At 42.1% G+C, this 18,252-nt stretch overlaps 1 protein-coding gene across 2 annotated transcripts in view; it reads right to left on the minus strand.

Moving 5' to 3' along the window:
* The window catches only part of jarid2b (jumonji, AT rich interactive domain 2b), a 109,927-nt gene that overhangs the window by 12,444 nt on the left and 79,231 nt on the right, over positions 1-18,252 (minus strand). The window contains exons 5-8 of one of the 2 annotated variants that reach the window (XM_031742380.2): positions 13,763-13,975; positions 9,811-10,055; positions 3,198-4,650; positions 439-1,043 (exon numbers count right to left, since the gene is read on the minus strand). In XM_031742380.2, coding sequence (XP_031598240.1) covers positions 439-1,043; positions 3,198-4,650; positions 9,811-10,055; positions 13,763-13,975 — 2,516 coding nt within the window. The remainder of the gene's footprint in view (positions 1-438; positions 1,044-3,197; positions 4,651-9,810; positions 10,056-13,762; positions 13,976-18,252) is intronic. The other variant, XM_031742388.2, reaches the window with a different exon arrangement.

Raw genomic sequence — 18,252 nt, forward strand, 5'->3', positions numbered from 1 at the left:
GGGTGTACATTTGGTCACTTAAGATGTGACAGAGGAAACAGTCAAATTAAGTGTTGAATGTTTACACCTCATGAGCGATATACATCTTGATTCACTGAAAAGTCTCTAAAAATGTTATAGCACTGACGACAGGCCAGAAAAGATCGCTCTAACCGCACATTTACCATATAAACAAGACAATGTACATCAGGTTGGACCAAAGGAGTGAAAGAAACCCAACAATGCCTGCCAAAATGGTATGAAAATAATACCAAGGGCGACCATAACATAATAAAAAGGAAATAAGGTAGACGCCCACACGTTTCCATGCCTTGGAGCTGATCTTTAAACAGCAGGTCAATAAGAGATAAAAGGTGTTAACAGCATTTAATGACTTATCACAAGAAAAGTGCAGAGAGCAGAAACGTATGCATAAGCAATAACAAAAGGTAAACTTACGTGCCTCTTGTCTGTATGCTTCAAATGTGTGCCATAAACAGCAAGTGTCGTCTTCATCCTCACCTTGTAAATACATTTGTGCTGGTCACTGAGAACACCCCTGTCCTCCACCTCGTGCTCTTCCGCATGCTGCCTGTCCTCTTTGCCTTGTTTTTCCTGAGCGAAGAGCCGGCGCCGGCCCGCTTTGACCTGAGCCTCCAGTTCCTTCAGATGGTGATACACTCCATTGGTGCGGTGGTTTCCTGTTGCCCCTCCCACTATCCCGCCCACGAGCCCGTTTTTGGGCTCGTAGCGTGGCAGAGAGAAAGCGCCAGGCGCTGAAGAATCTGCGAGGCCCTCCAGAGGGCCGCGGCGAGACTCCAGGTCCTTTTTCTCCTGCAGCACATCAGTCTGCAGCCGCAAGCGCTCCTCAGCACCGAGTGAGTCGTAGGACAAGATGTACTGCAGGTAAGCCTCCTGCAGCTTGGCCAGCCGATCCTGTGCAGACTTGGGGATGCGCAGGAGGTCAGCGAGCTTGGTCCACTTCTTCAGGTCCATCACCTGCTGCATGCCGCCCATGTCATTGATGAGCTGGAAAAAACGAGACAGGTCCACTTCGCAGCCACCTGCATGGAGCAGAACAAGAAGGTTCAGTAAGAGGAGAACATGAGCAGCACTTACAAAACCAGCGGCAAGTGGTGGTTTTGGAATGCGTTCAACAGAACATTTGTTTCATAGGCTAACATGAAAAAGTGATATAAAATAACAATTTTGACTCATAAAATAATGTCGTGTACATAAAGAAGTTTTCAGTTTTCACTAATATAAACTCCGCTTTTTAAAAAGTCGCAGAAATCAAGCTAATCTAAAAGAATGCCATCTTGGGCCATCTGCTCCTTTGGCTAAACATGCCGTTCCCTCCTGCCCAGTTCATTTTATTTGAAACAGCCAATCCACCTTTCAAAACTGATCTGAACCCTCATTGTGCCAAACACAGACACAAATTACTGTTAATGTAGAACTGATCTGCTGGGGACAGTAAAAGAAGTCATTTGAAACCAGGGTACCCTGGCTGGCTGCGCTGTGGACCGTTGGCTGCCAGGTTTGTCTGGCCAACAGCCGCAAACCAACAGCCCTCACTCTAGCCCTGGCTCTAATCTGTGTTCAGCTGTATATAAAAGCTACACACAGCACAAGAGACTGCACAAATTCAACCAGGGCAAAACTAAACAGCCACTTGTTTGCACACATGAGAATTTGCACATGCACAAAGCTCACACATTGGATTTCCATCCCGACCCGAGGCTGTTTAAATGCTCATAAAACGCTGATGTCATCATGAGAAATGGAAGGTGACTGAGCAATCTGAGAGAAATATTGTTTTCATTGGCCGCCAGGCTCCTTTCTGAGATGTTCCACATTGCTGCTGTCATCTATAAAACGGCGAGATAAAAATCAGGCCGAATACTGCTGAAGCTCTTGGAGAACCAGTGATATCAACGGAAACAATAAGTAGTACATAAGTGTCACAGTAAACAGTTTTATAGAGCAAAGGAGGCCAAACCACAGTTAAACTGCAGAATACAGAGGACGCAAAATGCAGTTTTTGCAATTGTAAATCATCTTCTTTGTTGTACTGCATCAAGCTTATCACCATAAACAGCAACATGTGAATGACCAGGATCCAGGAGAAATTGAATTAAGAGAGTTCTGTGACATAAACCATACTCTGTGTGTGCGTCGATAAAGTACTGAGCATATGTTGCTATTTTGTTTCCTGTACTTGCACATTTTTTCCTATAAAGAAATTGGCTATCCACATCCCTGAATAAACATGTTTTGACTGGGTTGAGTGTGCTTGTGTTTATGTCTGTTTGCTTGTTTGCTAATAATCACTCTTAGAAAGTAAGCTCTGGTTCTACGTGACAGTGTGCAGGAAGAAACCTGTGGCCTATTGCTCATCACTCAAACAATTCTGCAAATACTTTATATGCTCACAGTATGCTCATTTACAGTTTCATAAATACATTTGGGAGTATGATAGAACAGCTTTACATTCTTTCATATAGAAAAAATAAATAAAAACTAAATCACATCATATTCCCTCATGCTATAACATTGCTGTTGCACTCATTTCTCCCTCTGAAACACATCTCATGTTTCTTTAATGGCCTTCTGAAAAATCAAGTACGTTCTTATTGGTCAGCAGGCCATTTGACAATGAAAGAACAGTGCTTGAATTCAGTAATGCGGATACTCTGTGCACAGGTATAAATGTCAGCAACAGAAATCAGCGTATGATTCTAATTGGCACAAACTATGTCATTCCACCACATCACACCATTTATTTTTCATGCTTACACAAAGAATCAGGAATTCTGAGTTCCCCCCTCAGCAATATGAGAACACTGTGTGACCATAAACAACAAGAATCCATTGGATCTTCAGCTCTTCTAACTTTTATGTTCAGTATAAAAAACATGTGGCGTCATCATGGTCGAGACATTTTCAGGCAGCTGCTCCTTGTTTGTGGGCATGCTAAGCTGGCATTTTTGCAAATGTGTTGCAAACAAGGGTTTAAAAAAAAAAAAAAAAAAGCCTGGTCAGCCAACTAAGCATTTTAAGCAGTTCAGGTGCAGCTTGCAATTTTGCAGAGCTTTAACAACCCTAAAGAAAAAAAAAAAACAACTCCAAACAAACAACACATCATCTTACACTTAACTCCCTTGCATACAGTACTGCTACTGTACATTCACATACACGTGTGCGTGTTCACTTACCAATGACAGGTGGCTCATCCATGGTAATGCCCTGAGATTTAAGGTGCTTGCGGATGCAAGCCAGCCGCTGCACATTGGGGCCCCAGCGCCGGCCCAGCATGTGGACCCTCTGCACCTGTGTAACAAAACGCATCTCCTCGCTCAGCTTACACTCTGGTCGCCAGTCTGGTGGTGGCACCACACGGCACATGCCAGCCACCTCGGCCTGTTCCCTCACTGCATCCAAGTACACCAGGGGGTCCTGAAACTCCCTTGGAGCCGGCCGGAAAATGGGGACTTCACCCAGGGCTGCCCAGCCCTCCGGCTTACTCCGGTGGCGCTCCCACTCCTTCTCTTGCTCGCGTTCCTTCTGACGCGTCAGCTCTTTCTCACGGTCCCACTCCTTGTCACGGTCAACAGCCCGCAATGCTGCCGGTTTGAGCTGTCCAGGGCTGTTGGTGGAAGTAAGAGGAGAAGAGGTGGAGGAGGACACAGAGGTTTGTTGGGGGTCTGAGGTAGTGCTGACGTGACTGGGGTTCGGTGAGTGATTCTGGCCTAATGAGGGGGAGGAGGCACTCCGACCATGAGACCTGCTCTGCTGCTGCTGTGCTTGTCGTATGAACATCAGCTTGCCAGCCGATGCCCGCTTAGGTCGCTGGTTCACCGGCTCCACGTTGGCTGCTGGTGTAGAAGGAGGCAGGGTTTGTTGAGGAGGGAGAGTAGAAGATGGAGGTGGGGTAACAGGTTGAGTTTGTTTAGGAGGAGGGGGTGTTTCTGATTCGTGTCCATTAGAAATTGGAGTGGTAGACGAGGTGTTTTGCGTGGTAGCTTTCTCTTGATTGGCCACCTTCTTGCTGCTGCTGCGGGTCTCCAAAGGAGTGGATTGGAGCTTGGCCTTCTTGGCCTCAGTGCCATGCGTTTTGGCTTTGTGCTCAACCACCCCCGTCCCCACCGAGTTGAGCAGCACCTCCAGACGCCGCTTGGAGTTCCGCAGTCCTTCTCGACCATGGCACTCCCCCTGGCCCTGCTGGCAAGGTTTCTGCGCATCCTCCTTGGCCAGGGTGTTGTGCCGCTGCCCATTTAGCCTGCCGTTGGGACGGCCGCTGGCAGCCACATTGTGCAGCCCATTGGATAGTAGCACCTGTTTGCGGGTTTTTGCATTGCTGTGGTGGGCTGGTGCCGCTGCTTTTCCTGAGTTGGCCAGCCCATTGCTGGCTGCTGGCTGGCTGTGCTGATTGTGATTGTTCGCTGACGATGGTGCCGAGGCGGCGCTGTTGTGTTTGTTGCTGCTGCTGAGTTTGGTTTTCTTGCCCAGTTCTTTCTGTTTGGCTTTGGTGTAGGTGACGTGGCCCTTGGACACGGTGGCTGTGTACTTCTTCACAGTTTTGGAGGGCAGCCGGAAGTCGCGGCTCTTTTTGGCACCGTTGACGGCTTGTGCCGAGCCCGCCCGTGTCAGCCCGTTTACTTTAGAGACCTGAGATGCACAGAAGAAGCAGGGAGAAACAATTGAGACATGTTAGATGTCATATAGTGACCAATCTTACAACAGCCATGTGACTACGTCTGTTTTAGAAAAAGGACTCATTGTTAGAAACAACAGTGGGTGGCATGCTCACCGAGTTTAAACAGAACAGAACTGCTGTTGTCAGGTCAGATTCCTTTCATTGTTAAAAACACTATTACAGCCAATATAGTATAAATGATTTTCCCAAAACGCGCGCGCGCGCGCACACACACACACACACACACACACACACACACACACACACACACACACACACACACAGAAAATAAAATTATCAGAAAGTACAAGCCAACACATGCAGGGGCGTGGGCGCACCCACACTCCATGCTATGAAGAGGCCAAACATTCAGATGCTAGCTGTGCAGTAAAACATTTGGCTGGTCAGACCAAAGCTATTTGCGGAAACCGTCGCTATTCATTAGGGAGCCAATCAACTGTCTAGATTACTATACTTTTAAAATCCGCTGCACTTTTGTAGACTGCTCTCAGCACAACGACTGAGATTTAGCAAAGGATATGTGCAAACCAAAACCAAAGCCACTACATCCTGAGATAAACAACAGTTTAGATCGAGTAGAGAGCGAGAGAGAGAGAGAGATGGCAGACATGAAATGGAAAGCAGGGATGGCTCCTTGATTTCTGCTAGCAGATGGCTGGACAGTATGAGGTAGAAGGTGGGGTCACTGGAATGGAATAAAATCCCATCAGGACGTATAAAAATAGCCTTTTATTTGGCTATGGCTTTTCTTTAAACGCCAGACTTCATTATTTTGGGTAATGTCTAAAGGTGTTTTAATGCGCATGATGGAGAAATATGGAGAAGCAAGTGAGTGTATATTGAGCACATGTGTGTTTAAGTCTTTAAACCCCCAGCTGTAGATCTGAGGTTTGGTACAGTGGTGTCTAGTTCCACCGCTAGCATACTGGGATGCAGCTGTGGGAAGAAACACGGCCACCCTCTCCCTCAGTTCAAAGAGCTCTACAGCTGCCTCAGCACACGTTAAACTGTGTTCTGTTTTTTTGTCTATTTTCCCATTACAGCGTGGCTCTTTCTGATGCGCCCATTATTTGTCCAGCTTTCGCTCACATTTCTCTCCATAGCTTCATTTCCTGCCTGTCTCTTTTTTTTTTTTCCAAAAGGTATTTCATCTGTATACATATTTCAGAACATTAGCCCCTCTCATCATCTTCCCACCTTAAAAGCTGCTAGAGTTGTCTGTGGAGTAAAACATCCCTTGCACTCTAGGCCAAAGTATAAACATTTTATTTTAGCACCGATACCACTATCTACTGGCAAATAGCTAATATCTGTCAGGGCTCTACTTTTACCTTCTTTTTGGTTAGCCTGTACATGTGAATGATAAGAAATCTTAAGATCTTAAGAGTTAAAGATCCCCGTTTCCTTGTATGAAATAGTGAAGTGGGGATCACGGCTCTGTAGTTATACCAGCGAAAGCTCCTTCAAATACAAGCCAACATGATTTTATCGTATGTCTTTCTTCTCATGTTTCAAAGTCATGCATTCAAAGCACAGCTAGACAGATTTGTACACAACACAAGACAGAGCCCTGCTTTTCATTAGAAAACATGAAAAACAAAATGCGTCTGTATTTTATTGCTGTCATTCTGCTGTCTGTTTGGACTAGATGGAGGTGGACCACATGAGCAAGGAGGGAGGATGGGAGAGGATGGAGTTATCAATCACAGCCAGGGCGCCACAGGAGGGAGGTGACAGCCGGTCCATTGACAGGTTCGCCTTTGAAGGGCTCTCGTGTCGTGTGCGTGTGTGTGTGTGTGTGTGTGTGTGTGTGTGTGTGTGTGTGTGTGTGTATGGATTGTATTGTGTTTGCCTCAGGTGGCGGGGGGCCGACACAAAGACCAGGCCATTAAAAGATAAGGGGGAACTGAAACCTAACCCTGCCTCCGTCAATCACTCCCCCCGTCTCCCTACATACACAGACGCTTCTTCTCACAATGGAGGGAAAAAGCCCCCAAAAACAAAACAGGGTGACAAGGCAGAGGGAGGAGTAAATGCAGATTGAGCAGGGATAGGAGCAGATAAAGTAAGTCTGCCGGCTAAAATGCTGTTTTCATGAGATAAACGGTGACAAAAAAAAAATGTAAGAACTCCTACGACTCCAAAACTTGACTACTAAAAAGAATATATCCATATATAAGGAAAATTTCAGGCAACTGGTTATTTAGGGCAACAACGATGCCTAAACATCTGTCTGTCATAAAGCTGAAGGATAAATATGGGAAATGTCTGTCATATCTAATCAGCAACTTTTGCTGACAATGTCAGAGACAACAAAATTGTCATGACGTCTTCCTGCCACAAGAGGGCTCAGAGGACCACCTCGCTTAAAAAGGGTAAGGGGGGGCTCTCAGCAGGTCTCCCTCACTTTTTATTCGGTGTGGTGGAAAAGGAGGAAGGCAAGAGTGATGATGAGGTAGAATATGAAAGAAAGAAAGAAAGGTAGGTTCACTTCTAATAGCGACTGGCAGCGAGAAATGAAAAGAACGACGGACAGAATAAGAGAGACAATAAAGAGCCAAAGGAAAAAAAAATAGAGCACACAGACAGAGGCAGGAGGCAGGCAGCCGGAGACTGTTCATTCGCACGTGAGCGGGAAGGAGAGGGAGGGGGGAAAGGAGGTGGGTCTAGATGACATCATGTGTTGCTATAGCCCAGCTGAGGCCTGCCAGGAAGATTTTTAACACACAATATCTGCAGGAGCAGGCCCTGAGAAGGCGAGGAGGCGGGGATGGGGTGGGAGACAGACAGCGAGAAGAGGCCAGCCAGAGGATAGAATAAGACAGCAGAAAGTTTAACCCTTTCAAAGCTTTGCTGACTCACAAAAGAAAGGAAAAGAAAGAGACGGAGGAGAAGGCAGAAAATCCAGCCCTACATGCAAGATTAATGTGTGTTTGACAGGCACACAATTATTTACTTATTTTTTTTGTAAATCAGTGTGTTCTAGTTAGTCCGTAAAAATGTGTGTGTGTCGATTTGGATGATACAGATGCTTAAATTAACTGGTGAGATTTGGTCATCTTGTGTGTTTTCTGATGTTTATGGCTGTTCAAAATAAAGACAGTGCTGAATGTGTGATACGCAGCGTACAAACGTATCCATCAAATGTTCCTGTGATGACAACCGGTGGGTTAATTCCTATTCTGAACTCTAAACGGTCTCCTTTGCTTGAGTGATTTATGATGCAACCACCAGAACACCTTAAGTCAGATTTATGCCTCACTTTTAAGACTTCAATTTCCTCTCACTTGCAAAGCAACACAATCCAGGCCAGGGCAGGCTGATACTTAAGCAGTTGAAGAAAGGTCACAATAGCCAAGCACCAACAACGTACACAGTTTACTAACCGGCTCATAGGAGCTTGCTTGAAAATGCCCTGATTAATGCAACACGGCCATTTAAATAAGTAGTGGAGGAATGACCATATTCAGTATTCAGAATTGCAAATTGCATTCATCAAACCCGATGCCCTACCCAAGTTTATTATCCATGCTGCACAGTGTGGCTTGCAGTAGTTGGTGCCTTCAGGGAGGTTAATTGAAGACTGCGGAGAAACTAAATAAAAGTCTTCTTCCAAACAATGCAGTCGGTCCTGCTGCTTTTTTTTTTATTAAAATGGATCAAATCATATTGTTTTTTTAAACTGTGCATACAAGCTGCTATTAAATTAGTGAGAATGACCATGAATTGAATTATGATAATGTTTTACCCCTTTTTTTTTTTTTTTTTTAGATTAAATACACACAACCACAGAGTTTGTTTTACTGCTACAAAATCACTTAACCTTTCCCATGGCTTAGCCTGAACTGCCACCGTTGGTAATGTGTATAAATTTGTGTGTGTCTTGAACACACATGGTTAACACACAACGTGTTCATGATAATTGGAGGGAGAGCGAAAAAGAAAAAACAAAACTAATCCTTCCAAATGATTGGAGCCATGTTGTCAAGGGCAAAATCAGTCTGTCTGACATAGGAGAAGAGAGAGATAGTGGAGCATGAAAATTGGTTTAAAAAAAAAAAAAAAAAAGAAGACGACAGTGAGAAATGCTGAATGAGAGAACATGATGAGGAACACCAAAACGCACCGTGCGATAGAAGGCAAAAGAATAACATCGGGTGCCAGCAGTGTGTGAAACAGAGTGAGGGAGAGAGTAGAGGAAGAACAGCAGAACAAAGGCCGGTGGGTAAGTGAGGCTGAAGTTTGTCTTGGCAGGCAGTCACTCTCATTGAAATTCCTTGTTGGATTTGCTGGACAATTCCAGCCACTTTAAAAACCTGAAGCACATGTCTGTGTTTACACCAGCACCACCACGAAATAAAGGCTGGCATTTTAAATATGGGGGGTTAAAGACGAAGCAGGAGCGAAAGAGGAAAGCCGATCGAATGCGGAGCCTCAGCAGTCACCTGCCTTTAATTAGCCAGCGTGGCCAGCGGAATGGCACTTATCAAGCTGAAGCCATCTCCAGCCTCCCTCTTCCTGCTTTTCCCTCTTTCACTTTGTGGGGTTCCTTGAAACCTGCTAAGTGCCATGGAGAGGCAGGCAGGATTTCACAGCCCCTAGCCAGCACTACTAAATATAGCTGCAGTCGCAGGAGGCCAAAACACAATCATTACTCTCCCAGACACAATGGATGGAGGAGAAGGGAGGCAAAGAGAGGAGAAGAAAGGAGCAGAGGAGCAGAGGAGCAGAGGAGGAATTAAAAGTGGGAGAAATAATAAGATCTGTAAGAAAAGACCATAGGAAGAAGGTAGTGTAAAGAAAGCACTGCAAATACTCCACAATACATCAGAAGGTAGACAAGCACAACGAAGGAGCAGTTAGGAGAAACCACAGAGAGGAAGATTTTAAAAAGATGGAAGATGGGTAAATAAAAAGAAGAATGGTGAGTGATGATTTCACATGGTTCTAACAGCCTAACGAACACTTTCCACAATGCTACTGTCACATTTCCCGGACAATTGCTGGGAATCTCTAGAAATGTTTTCACCCATTTCCATCTCCTTTCAGCCTATCACAGCTCTGACACGATACTGAAAGACCAGCGCTGCGCACTTCTGGCCACACACTACCTGCTTGCGCAGGTCCTCTGAAGTTCTCCTCAGTGGCAGCCCGTTGGCTGAACCTCGACTGTTGGCCATGGCCTGCAGCTCCCTTGCGTGCTCCCGTGCCTCTGCCCGCTCACTGCGTTCTCTCAGGAGGGGCGGAGGTGGAGGTGGAGGGGGTGGCAGCGGCGGGGCAGGCGCATCCCTGCCGTGAGCGCCGCCCTTGGGCCTCGGACTCTCCCTGGTCCCCACTTTACTGTGGCTGTGAAAAACTGGAAGGAGGAAGGAAGGGACAAAGATGAAACAAGAGGATCAGGTGTTTAGCTTTTGCAATTCTTAATAATAAAAAAACCCCAAAAAACTGCTGCCTGCCAACATCTATGTTTTCGTATGCTTCAAAGAAAATCAGAGTGAGAGAGGAGAGAAGAAACAGTTCTGTGCTTTCCAGATTCTGGAGTAGAAGTTTCTAGTCTGCAGAAGCCAAAAGCAAACAAACAAATTAAATAATTAAGCTACTGCACAGACTGGAAAGTTCCAAAAGTACATACTTATATATATATATATATATATATATGTATATATATATATATGTATACATATATATGTATACATATACATGTATATATATACATGTATATATATACATATACATATATACATATACATATATACATATATATATATATACATATATATATATATATATATATATACATATACATATATATATATATATATATATATATATATATATATATATATATATATATATATATATACATATATATACATATATATATATATATATATATATATATATATATATATATATACATATATATATATATATATACATATATACATATATATATATATATATATATATATATATATATATATATATATATATATATATATATATATATATATATATATATATATATATATATATATATATATATATATATATATATATATATATATATATATATATATATATATATATATATATATATATATATATATATATATATATATATATATATATATATATATATATATATATATATATATATATATATATATATATATATATATATATATATATATATATATATACATATATATATATATATATATATATATATATATATATATATACATATATATATATATATATATATATATATATATATATATATATATATATATATATATATATATATATATATATATATATATATATATATATATATATATATATATATATATATATATATATATATATATATATATATATATATATATATATATATATATATATATATATATATATATATATATATATATATATATATATATATATATATATATATATATATATATATATATATATATATATATATATATATACACACACACACACACACACACACACACACGACATATAGTATGCTTTTCAGGCTAACATCTGCCTGTGCCAAAAAGCAGAATGGGTTTTACCCATTTGGGACTAAACCACAACGACCACATAGAAAACTCTACACAAACATTTGAGGTGACAGGCTTTTGGCAAACATATACGCCCCAATCAGTGAAATATGCATGATTTAAGGTGGGCATGAAAACACCTTTGTGCTACGTGTCAATGAATCTGTTCAAAATAGACTTCGACTACATAAACCACCCCCCCATTTCCACCCCCGAGATGATGCTAAGCGAGCCCAACAGGAGAGAGGCAATTAACATACATTGAATGGCTCTCTCTTCAGCTTTTATGAGGCTCAACTTTAAAGTTTTACAGAGTCTTAAAATCAGCTGCAGTGCGAACACGCACACAGCACAGTACGCGTTTATTCTGAAAGGTGCGTCATTGTTAGTCGGTACGTGGATGTTTTGTTTTGTTGTTGTTGTTTTTTTGCAGCAGTGCGTGTTGATATGTGCGAGCGTGTGCATGCTTGTTGCATTGCACGTGTGGTTCGATGAAAAATGGGAGAAATTCTGACATTTTGAGAAGTGAGCTAAGCAAGAAACGGAGCCCAATAAAAGCTGTTTAATTTAGCTATGTCAACATGGCACATGGCCCAGAGAGAGAGAGGGAGACAGAAATGGAGGGATGGCGCCCTGATGAATGGCCTACAATCTCAGGCCTTTCCTGTCTCTACCTCCCAGAATAAAACCTCTCTCTGCATCGCCATTTCTATTTTCCCCATTTCCCTCACCCCCGCCTCCCTGTGAGCCCATATAACTGTCCTCCTGCTGGAGATTGGCCCAAGCTGCATATTAAAGTGTCACGTTTGACACAAATCTTAATACCACAAAATGTACCGAGGTGTGAGCGTGTGGGTTTTTTTCCTCCACGAGCTTAAACACTCAGGCAGCGACCAGGTCGTCGCTGACTGTGCACACACACCTACTTGTGTACACTAAATGCCCGTTGCAGTGTCCTTAACCCCCCCTCCCCCCTCATCTAGAGCGTCCCCTTGCAAAGTATATCTACCGATTTACCCCTTATCTATTTATTTAGCATATCACAGCGAAGGCGCCGAGGTGCTTTGCAAACAGTGTTTGTATATGAGATAAGAAAGCAGAATAAGCTGTCCTCCTGCACAGAACAAGCCTGGGTTTGTTCAAACAGGTTACACTACCCCACCGTGTGTGCTACTTATACACATGGGTAGCATACACGCTATAGTTTATGTTTAAAATTGCAGCTACAGATATTTTTTAAAAGGATAAGTGTGAAGTACGCGTAGATAGGAGAAAGCCGGGGGCCGGCACTGCTCGGCAGCGAGTAACACAAAGGCAGCGAGAGTTTAATGTTTAGCAAATCAACGAACCTCTGTCTCCCTCTTTCTCTTAATCCTATGAGTCTCTCGCGTAGTCTCTCTCCTCTTTCACATTCCACTTGAGAGGATGACCAGGTTGGGGGGGGCTGAGCAAAGCGTTCACCTTTCAAATCCTTTCTGGCGGTAATTTTACAGACTTAGAAGAGAGTGAAAGTCAGGGATGGTGGAAATGTGAAACTAGATACCGAGCCCTTTACGGGGGAATGGGGATTTTATATCTGAAAAGTCTGAGACTAATGGTTTGTAGGGGAAAAATAAAATAAATAAATAAAAGGACGAGATTGATGTGAAAAAGAATGTTAAAAATCAAATAAATAAAGCAGTAGAAATATTCTGGATTCTTTTAAATCGGCTCTGCTGTGCTCCAAGTCTATTTATAACCAGACTGCTGAAATTGTGTCAGGCTTTGTTTCAGTTTGATAAAACCCAAATTTAACTCCTATTGGAAAAAAACATAAGAAAGACACTTGTTAATTTGCAGATTTCTATGTAACATTTCTGCAGCGTTTTGCACAACTCTGTATGTGTATTCATCCAAATGTCTATTTGCCCCAAGGGGCATGCTGTAACTGTGCTGCGTATGTGTATCAAGGGCCCTGGCCAGCTGTTGCAGTGTGTGCATAAACACCTTGTTAGGGCTTAGTAAGCTAAGTGTTAATTGGGGTGGAAAGAGTTGATGCGCCGCTCCACTATCCCCATGTGACTGGGGGGCAGGGGGGCAGGCTTAGGAAATCGCTCACATGCGCACATGGGCAGAGGGACGCACACAAACATACTCTGACATGAACTGTAAAAATCAGGCTCTTTGTCACACGACTCATTCTGCGCTCCTGCATTAACTCGATGCTTTTCCATGCTTTCCATTTCTCTGTACATATTAAACCCATCCCCTCTCCCTACCCTGGAGTGCCCCATCTTTTCCTCCTCTTCCTTCAGTTGCATCTCGTAGCACCACTTTTATTTTTCTGCATTCTCTCCTCCATTAACTCCTCTCACAGGGGTCTCCGAGGCACGTTACACCGACAGAAAACATTCCCCCTTCGTTCAGCGCGTGAAGAAGGGAGATGCGCTTTTGGTAATAGAAAAAATACATGGCGTGCTTCGTTCAGAACTCTGATGCCGTTCCTTACCGTGCCCATTAAGCGGCTGCCTGGCGGGAAGCTTGCCCTTGCGGGGTGTCGAGTGGCAGGAGGAAGAGGCCGAGGCTTGGCTGCTGCTTCCCGCAGAGTGTACGCCACCTCCGTTCCTCACCTCCTCCTCCTCCTCTTCATCCTCTTCCTCCAGGTCCTCCTCCTCCTGGGAGCTTCCGAAGTAGGCCATATTATTGGGCAAGGCAGAAGAACCTGAGTGCAGAGAGGAGGTGGTTAGTAGGGGGAAGAGCAAGGAAATAATTACAACTTAAAAAATAATAAAAAACACCTCTCAACTAGAAGTTTAGTCTATCGCCAGTCTGCTGTCCTACTTCAACACAATACACATTAGAGAGCCCCAGGTACATTTTAATCTCAGACGTTATAAAGGGAATCAACATCAGCACGTAAGTGGTGAAATATTATTGCAAAAATAGAAGTTGCTCAGGGGTTTAAGAATAATGGGGATTGTGCTGCTGTTTTTCATCTGTTATTATCCCAGTTGGTGGCCTATTGATGCTTTGTAAACCGCTCTGCACACAGCAGTGCCATTGCTGCCGACAGTCACGTGGAGAAATGCACAAACACAATTAAGGAAATGTATAGCACAATGTCAGAATGATGACAGAACAACAGGATATATACATATATTTTCTTTATTATGGAGTCTGAATCCATCAGCTTCATTTATAGAACCGTCATTTATACACCGACCTTGTCAGTGGGTTAGCTGACCATTGTCTTGTAAACTTCTCACTGGGCCAAAGAGTTTGACTGTGGTTCTAGCAATGCAGTAGCAATGCATTCATGCACGCGGTGCAAAGGGAAAGGGAGAGAGATGACTAGCAACTATTTTATTGATAGCTGGAAGCGCTGCGAGTACGCAACAAGCCGTCTTTCCACAGAGGCTCTTGATGGTGACAGTTTTATTGAGAAATATATAATGTACATATCTAACTCTGGTTTCTAAAGTAACTCTTCTACAAAGCGCTGCTCCCTCGCTCTCTCTCTAGCTGCTGAACTAATCCCAAATCTGTCGCTTTCACTCTTCCAAACAGGATTACTGTCAATCTCCAACTCTACTGGAGAAGAAAACCAACTTTCTCTTTTTCTTTTCCCTTTTCCTGTCACACTCAATCACTTTCATTGACATCTGAGAAATCTAACTCAGTATGGTGTTTGGCAGTGGGTTGCCTATAACGTTACCTCCGTTAGCTCGATGCAGACATACAATCGCTCTCACAAAAAGGTCATAAAGCCCAAAGCTATGTTGTTAAATCTCATAATGTTGTACTCGTAAATCAGCGTGCAAAAGCAGCTGGCCCGGTCATGCACATGCAGGAATAAAGAACAAGAAGGGAAGCATGCAGAGCGCAACAGCAGTGATGTCTACTAATACAGAGGCGCAGTAGGAAATCACGCAATGCCTCGAACTGATTCCAGAAAAAGAAAACACGAAAACTGGGCCACAAATACAAAAATCTACGAATGAGTAATAGATTATGAGCTTCCACCTATCACTGCAGGTACCCTCAGCAGGCATGTAAGGGTGAGTCTGAACACACTCAATCCGTCTGTTGTCCCGGCATATCACCACATCACTTGGTGCATTTAAATTTTCGTTCTGAAGATGGGATTAAGTTTAAGAACAACAACATGAGGACATGGTGGCAGAGGTAAGAAATCGAGCTGAAGAAACTGAATGCTAAAGGATCTTATCGGCTTTCGCTGGAAGGTTGGATTTTTGCAAGAAACAAATGATTTTCTCCCGAGGACTCTCACTGCATGGACCGTAAAAATCGGTACTCACCAATACTACAGATCAAGTACAACTCTGAATCCCAGAGCGGACAATAAACAGCCCATTGTTTATTGTAATAAACCCCTGAGAAGCAAGTGAAGGAAACCGACCCCTCCCGTGTGCAAAACGCTTCTGTATGCAACATGCATGAGTGACCTTGGGCACACTTAACATTTTTTTAACTTATACAATTAGGATAATAATGTAATAATAATGTAATTCTAAAACTACATGATTTGTGCTTAACGGAAATGTGTGATCATGCCACATTCTCACAGCTTTAATTAAATCTGGCTGCGATCAGGAAACCATGGATTTTTACAAAGTTGTTGGTCGTTTATGACTAAATCGATTACATAGCATGAGCGACCACTGTGGGTTTTATTACCCTTTTCAGGGGTTTCAATGTTTAACGGGCAATTAATGAACAGTAATGTGTGATTATACACCAATTAAAATAATCTTAATCCTCTGAAAAATAGGCTGAATTCAAATAGCCTGCCTTAAACTGTGGGCCTACTTCAATTTACATAGTGAATCTAAATTTATCCAAGCACATTATTTAATTAGTTCACTTGTTTTTCGAGAATATATTTAATATATGTAAGACCATTTTACATCTTATGAATGTAATACATTCAGTGGATGAATTAGGTGTTATACTTTCTAGACAAGCTATAATTTAGCAGGAAAATTACACTTGTAATTCATAAAGTGTTAAAAGGCCGGATAAAATATTTTAGTGAGTGACAGTAATGCAATCATGTGTTAGTGATATGTAGAGTACTGTGCAAAAGACATGAACCATCCTTCATTTCTCTGTATTTTGAAAGGAAAAGGGTGAAAAATGTGCAATAATGTAATAATTTAAGCTTTCTTGTAATTTCTTTATGTAGTCTTCAGGAATAGTTCTCCAGGATCAAGGACATTCAAAGCTCTTCTTTGGATGTTGGCTGCCTTTTAGTCTGTTCTGATCCCACACTGCTTTAATAACATTGAGGTTCAGGCTCTGGGGAGGCCAATCCATGACTGATGTGTTTCTATCAATGTCATACTGATAAATGAAGCCGTTACCAATCAAACGCTTTGCAGATGGTATTGCATGGTGGATCAAAATCTGATGGCACTTTTCTGTGTTCAGAATTCCATCAGTTTTGAGAAGACCCCCAACGTCACTGGCTGAAATGCAGACCAAAACCATGACAGCAGATGGGGGAAGAAAAAAAAACATATCCAGCAAAGACCTGACACAGGACCTGAGAGATGCATCTGATTCCTCAAGTTCACCCAATTTCTTAAGGATATTACTTTCAGAAACTGTTCATCTGCTGTAGACAGTTTTTTTCTTTTGTTCTCCACTTGCCAGGTTTTCAGCCTTAAGAGCTCTTAAGGAGTCATCTTGCAGGTGCAAAAGTACTATTTGATGCTCGTCAAACGGTTTTTTTTGTAGATTCAAGTGAAAAAAAAAAAAGATGTGTTTTTGCGACAGGCTGCTAGTAACAAAGAGCCGAATGATACAATTTAAAATTGGTTCTTTGTTAAGCCCTCTGAGTTTTGGACAGCACTGTATCATTTTTTTTCTGTAACATCTCTGGTGCAATTTTTGTTACATTTCTGTGCTATTTTGCCCTTTGACATTGCATTTTCACCTTTTTATATTATTGTAAGTACTTCTTCATGCTTTGGCTGCTCTAACATAAGAACTTCCCAGCTTTTGAGATAAATAAAATACTTCTCATCTGATCTGTGAAAAGTGTCCCACAAAGTGCATTTATTTCACAGCTGCCTGGATACATTCAACATTTGTGTGTGTAGGTGAGATTACAGTCACCCTTTAAATGATATCCTGACTAAGGCTAGGCTTTTCTAATAACTGTTACATCCTGAAGAACTCAACTTTATGTAACCATCACCTCAGAGTAAATGGCATGCTTTAGAAAAAGAATCCTAAGGAAGATTGCTGTAAACCAACAACTTACACTGGCACGGATTTGATGGCTTCCTTTTCGCTTTGGAGAACAAAAAGAAGCAGACTCGCTGAAATCATTATCCTAATTTTCTGACTTCCTTTTCTGAAGCGTGTACTACATCTTTAAACATAGATTAATTTTCGTTTTAAAGTGCAGTGACTATTATTGGCTGGTGAGAGGACATGTGGTTAGCACATGTCACGTTACATTTATTTTGAAAACTCGGTTTAAATAGCACACACATATCAAAGCTTTCCAAACACAAACTAAAGCCTGGTAATAATAAATCTTGTTGTGCTTTGGATCGTACTTTTTACACTCTCTGCCAGTTTCTAATTATCCCCTTAGAGAGTGAGAGAGAGGGAGAGAGAGGAGGGGGGGGTAGTGGCAGCAGATTCCCTGAAAATTGTTGTTTCATCTGCTCAGTTTAACTTCATACAGAGGTCTGACAGAAGTAACTGTTCTACAGAGTTTAATACAGTCTTTGCATTCAGCCATAAAGTAATGCTGCATTTTAACATCAGCTCACACACTCCAAAAGAACTAACATAAGAAGCTAAGACAACGCACGATCAGTGAGTGCTTATGTTGTGGTTTCGAGCATATGAAGCAGAGTGCAGACAATCATGGGAAAATTACAGTGGCACTTTTTCCTGCTACACATTTTCTGGCTTGTAACCGTGGATCCGACCTCTGCACGCACAAACCAACAAGATCCA

Source organism: Oreochromis aureus, linkage group 22 (genome assembly GCF_013358895.1).
Source record: "Oreochromis aureus strain Israel breed Guangdong linkage group 22, ZZ_aureus, whole genome shotgun sequence".
NCBI lineage: Eukaryota > Metazoa > Chordata > Actinopteri > Cichliformes > Cichlidae > Oreochromis > Oreochromis aureus.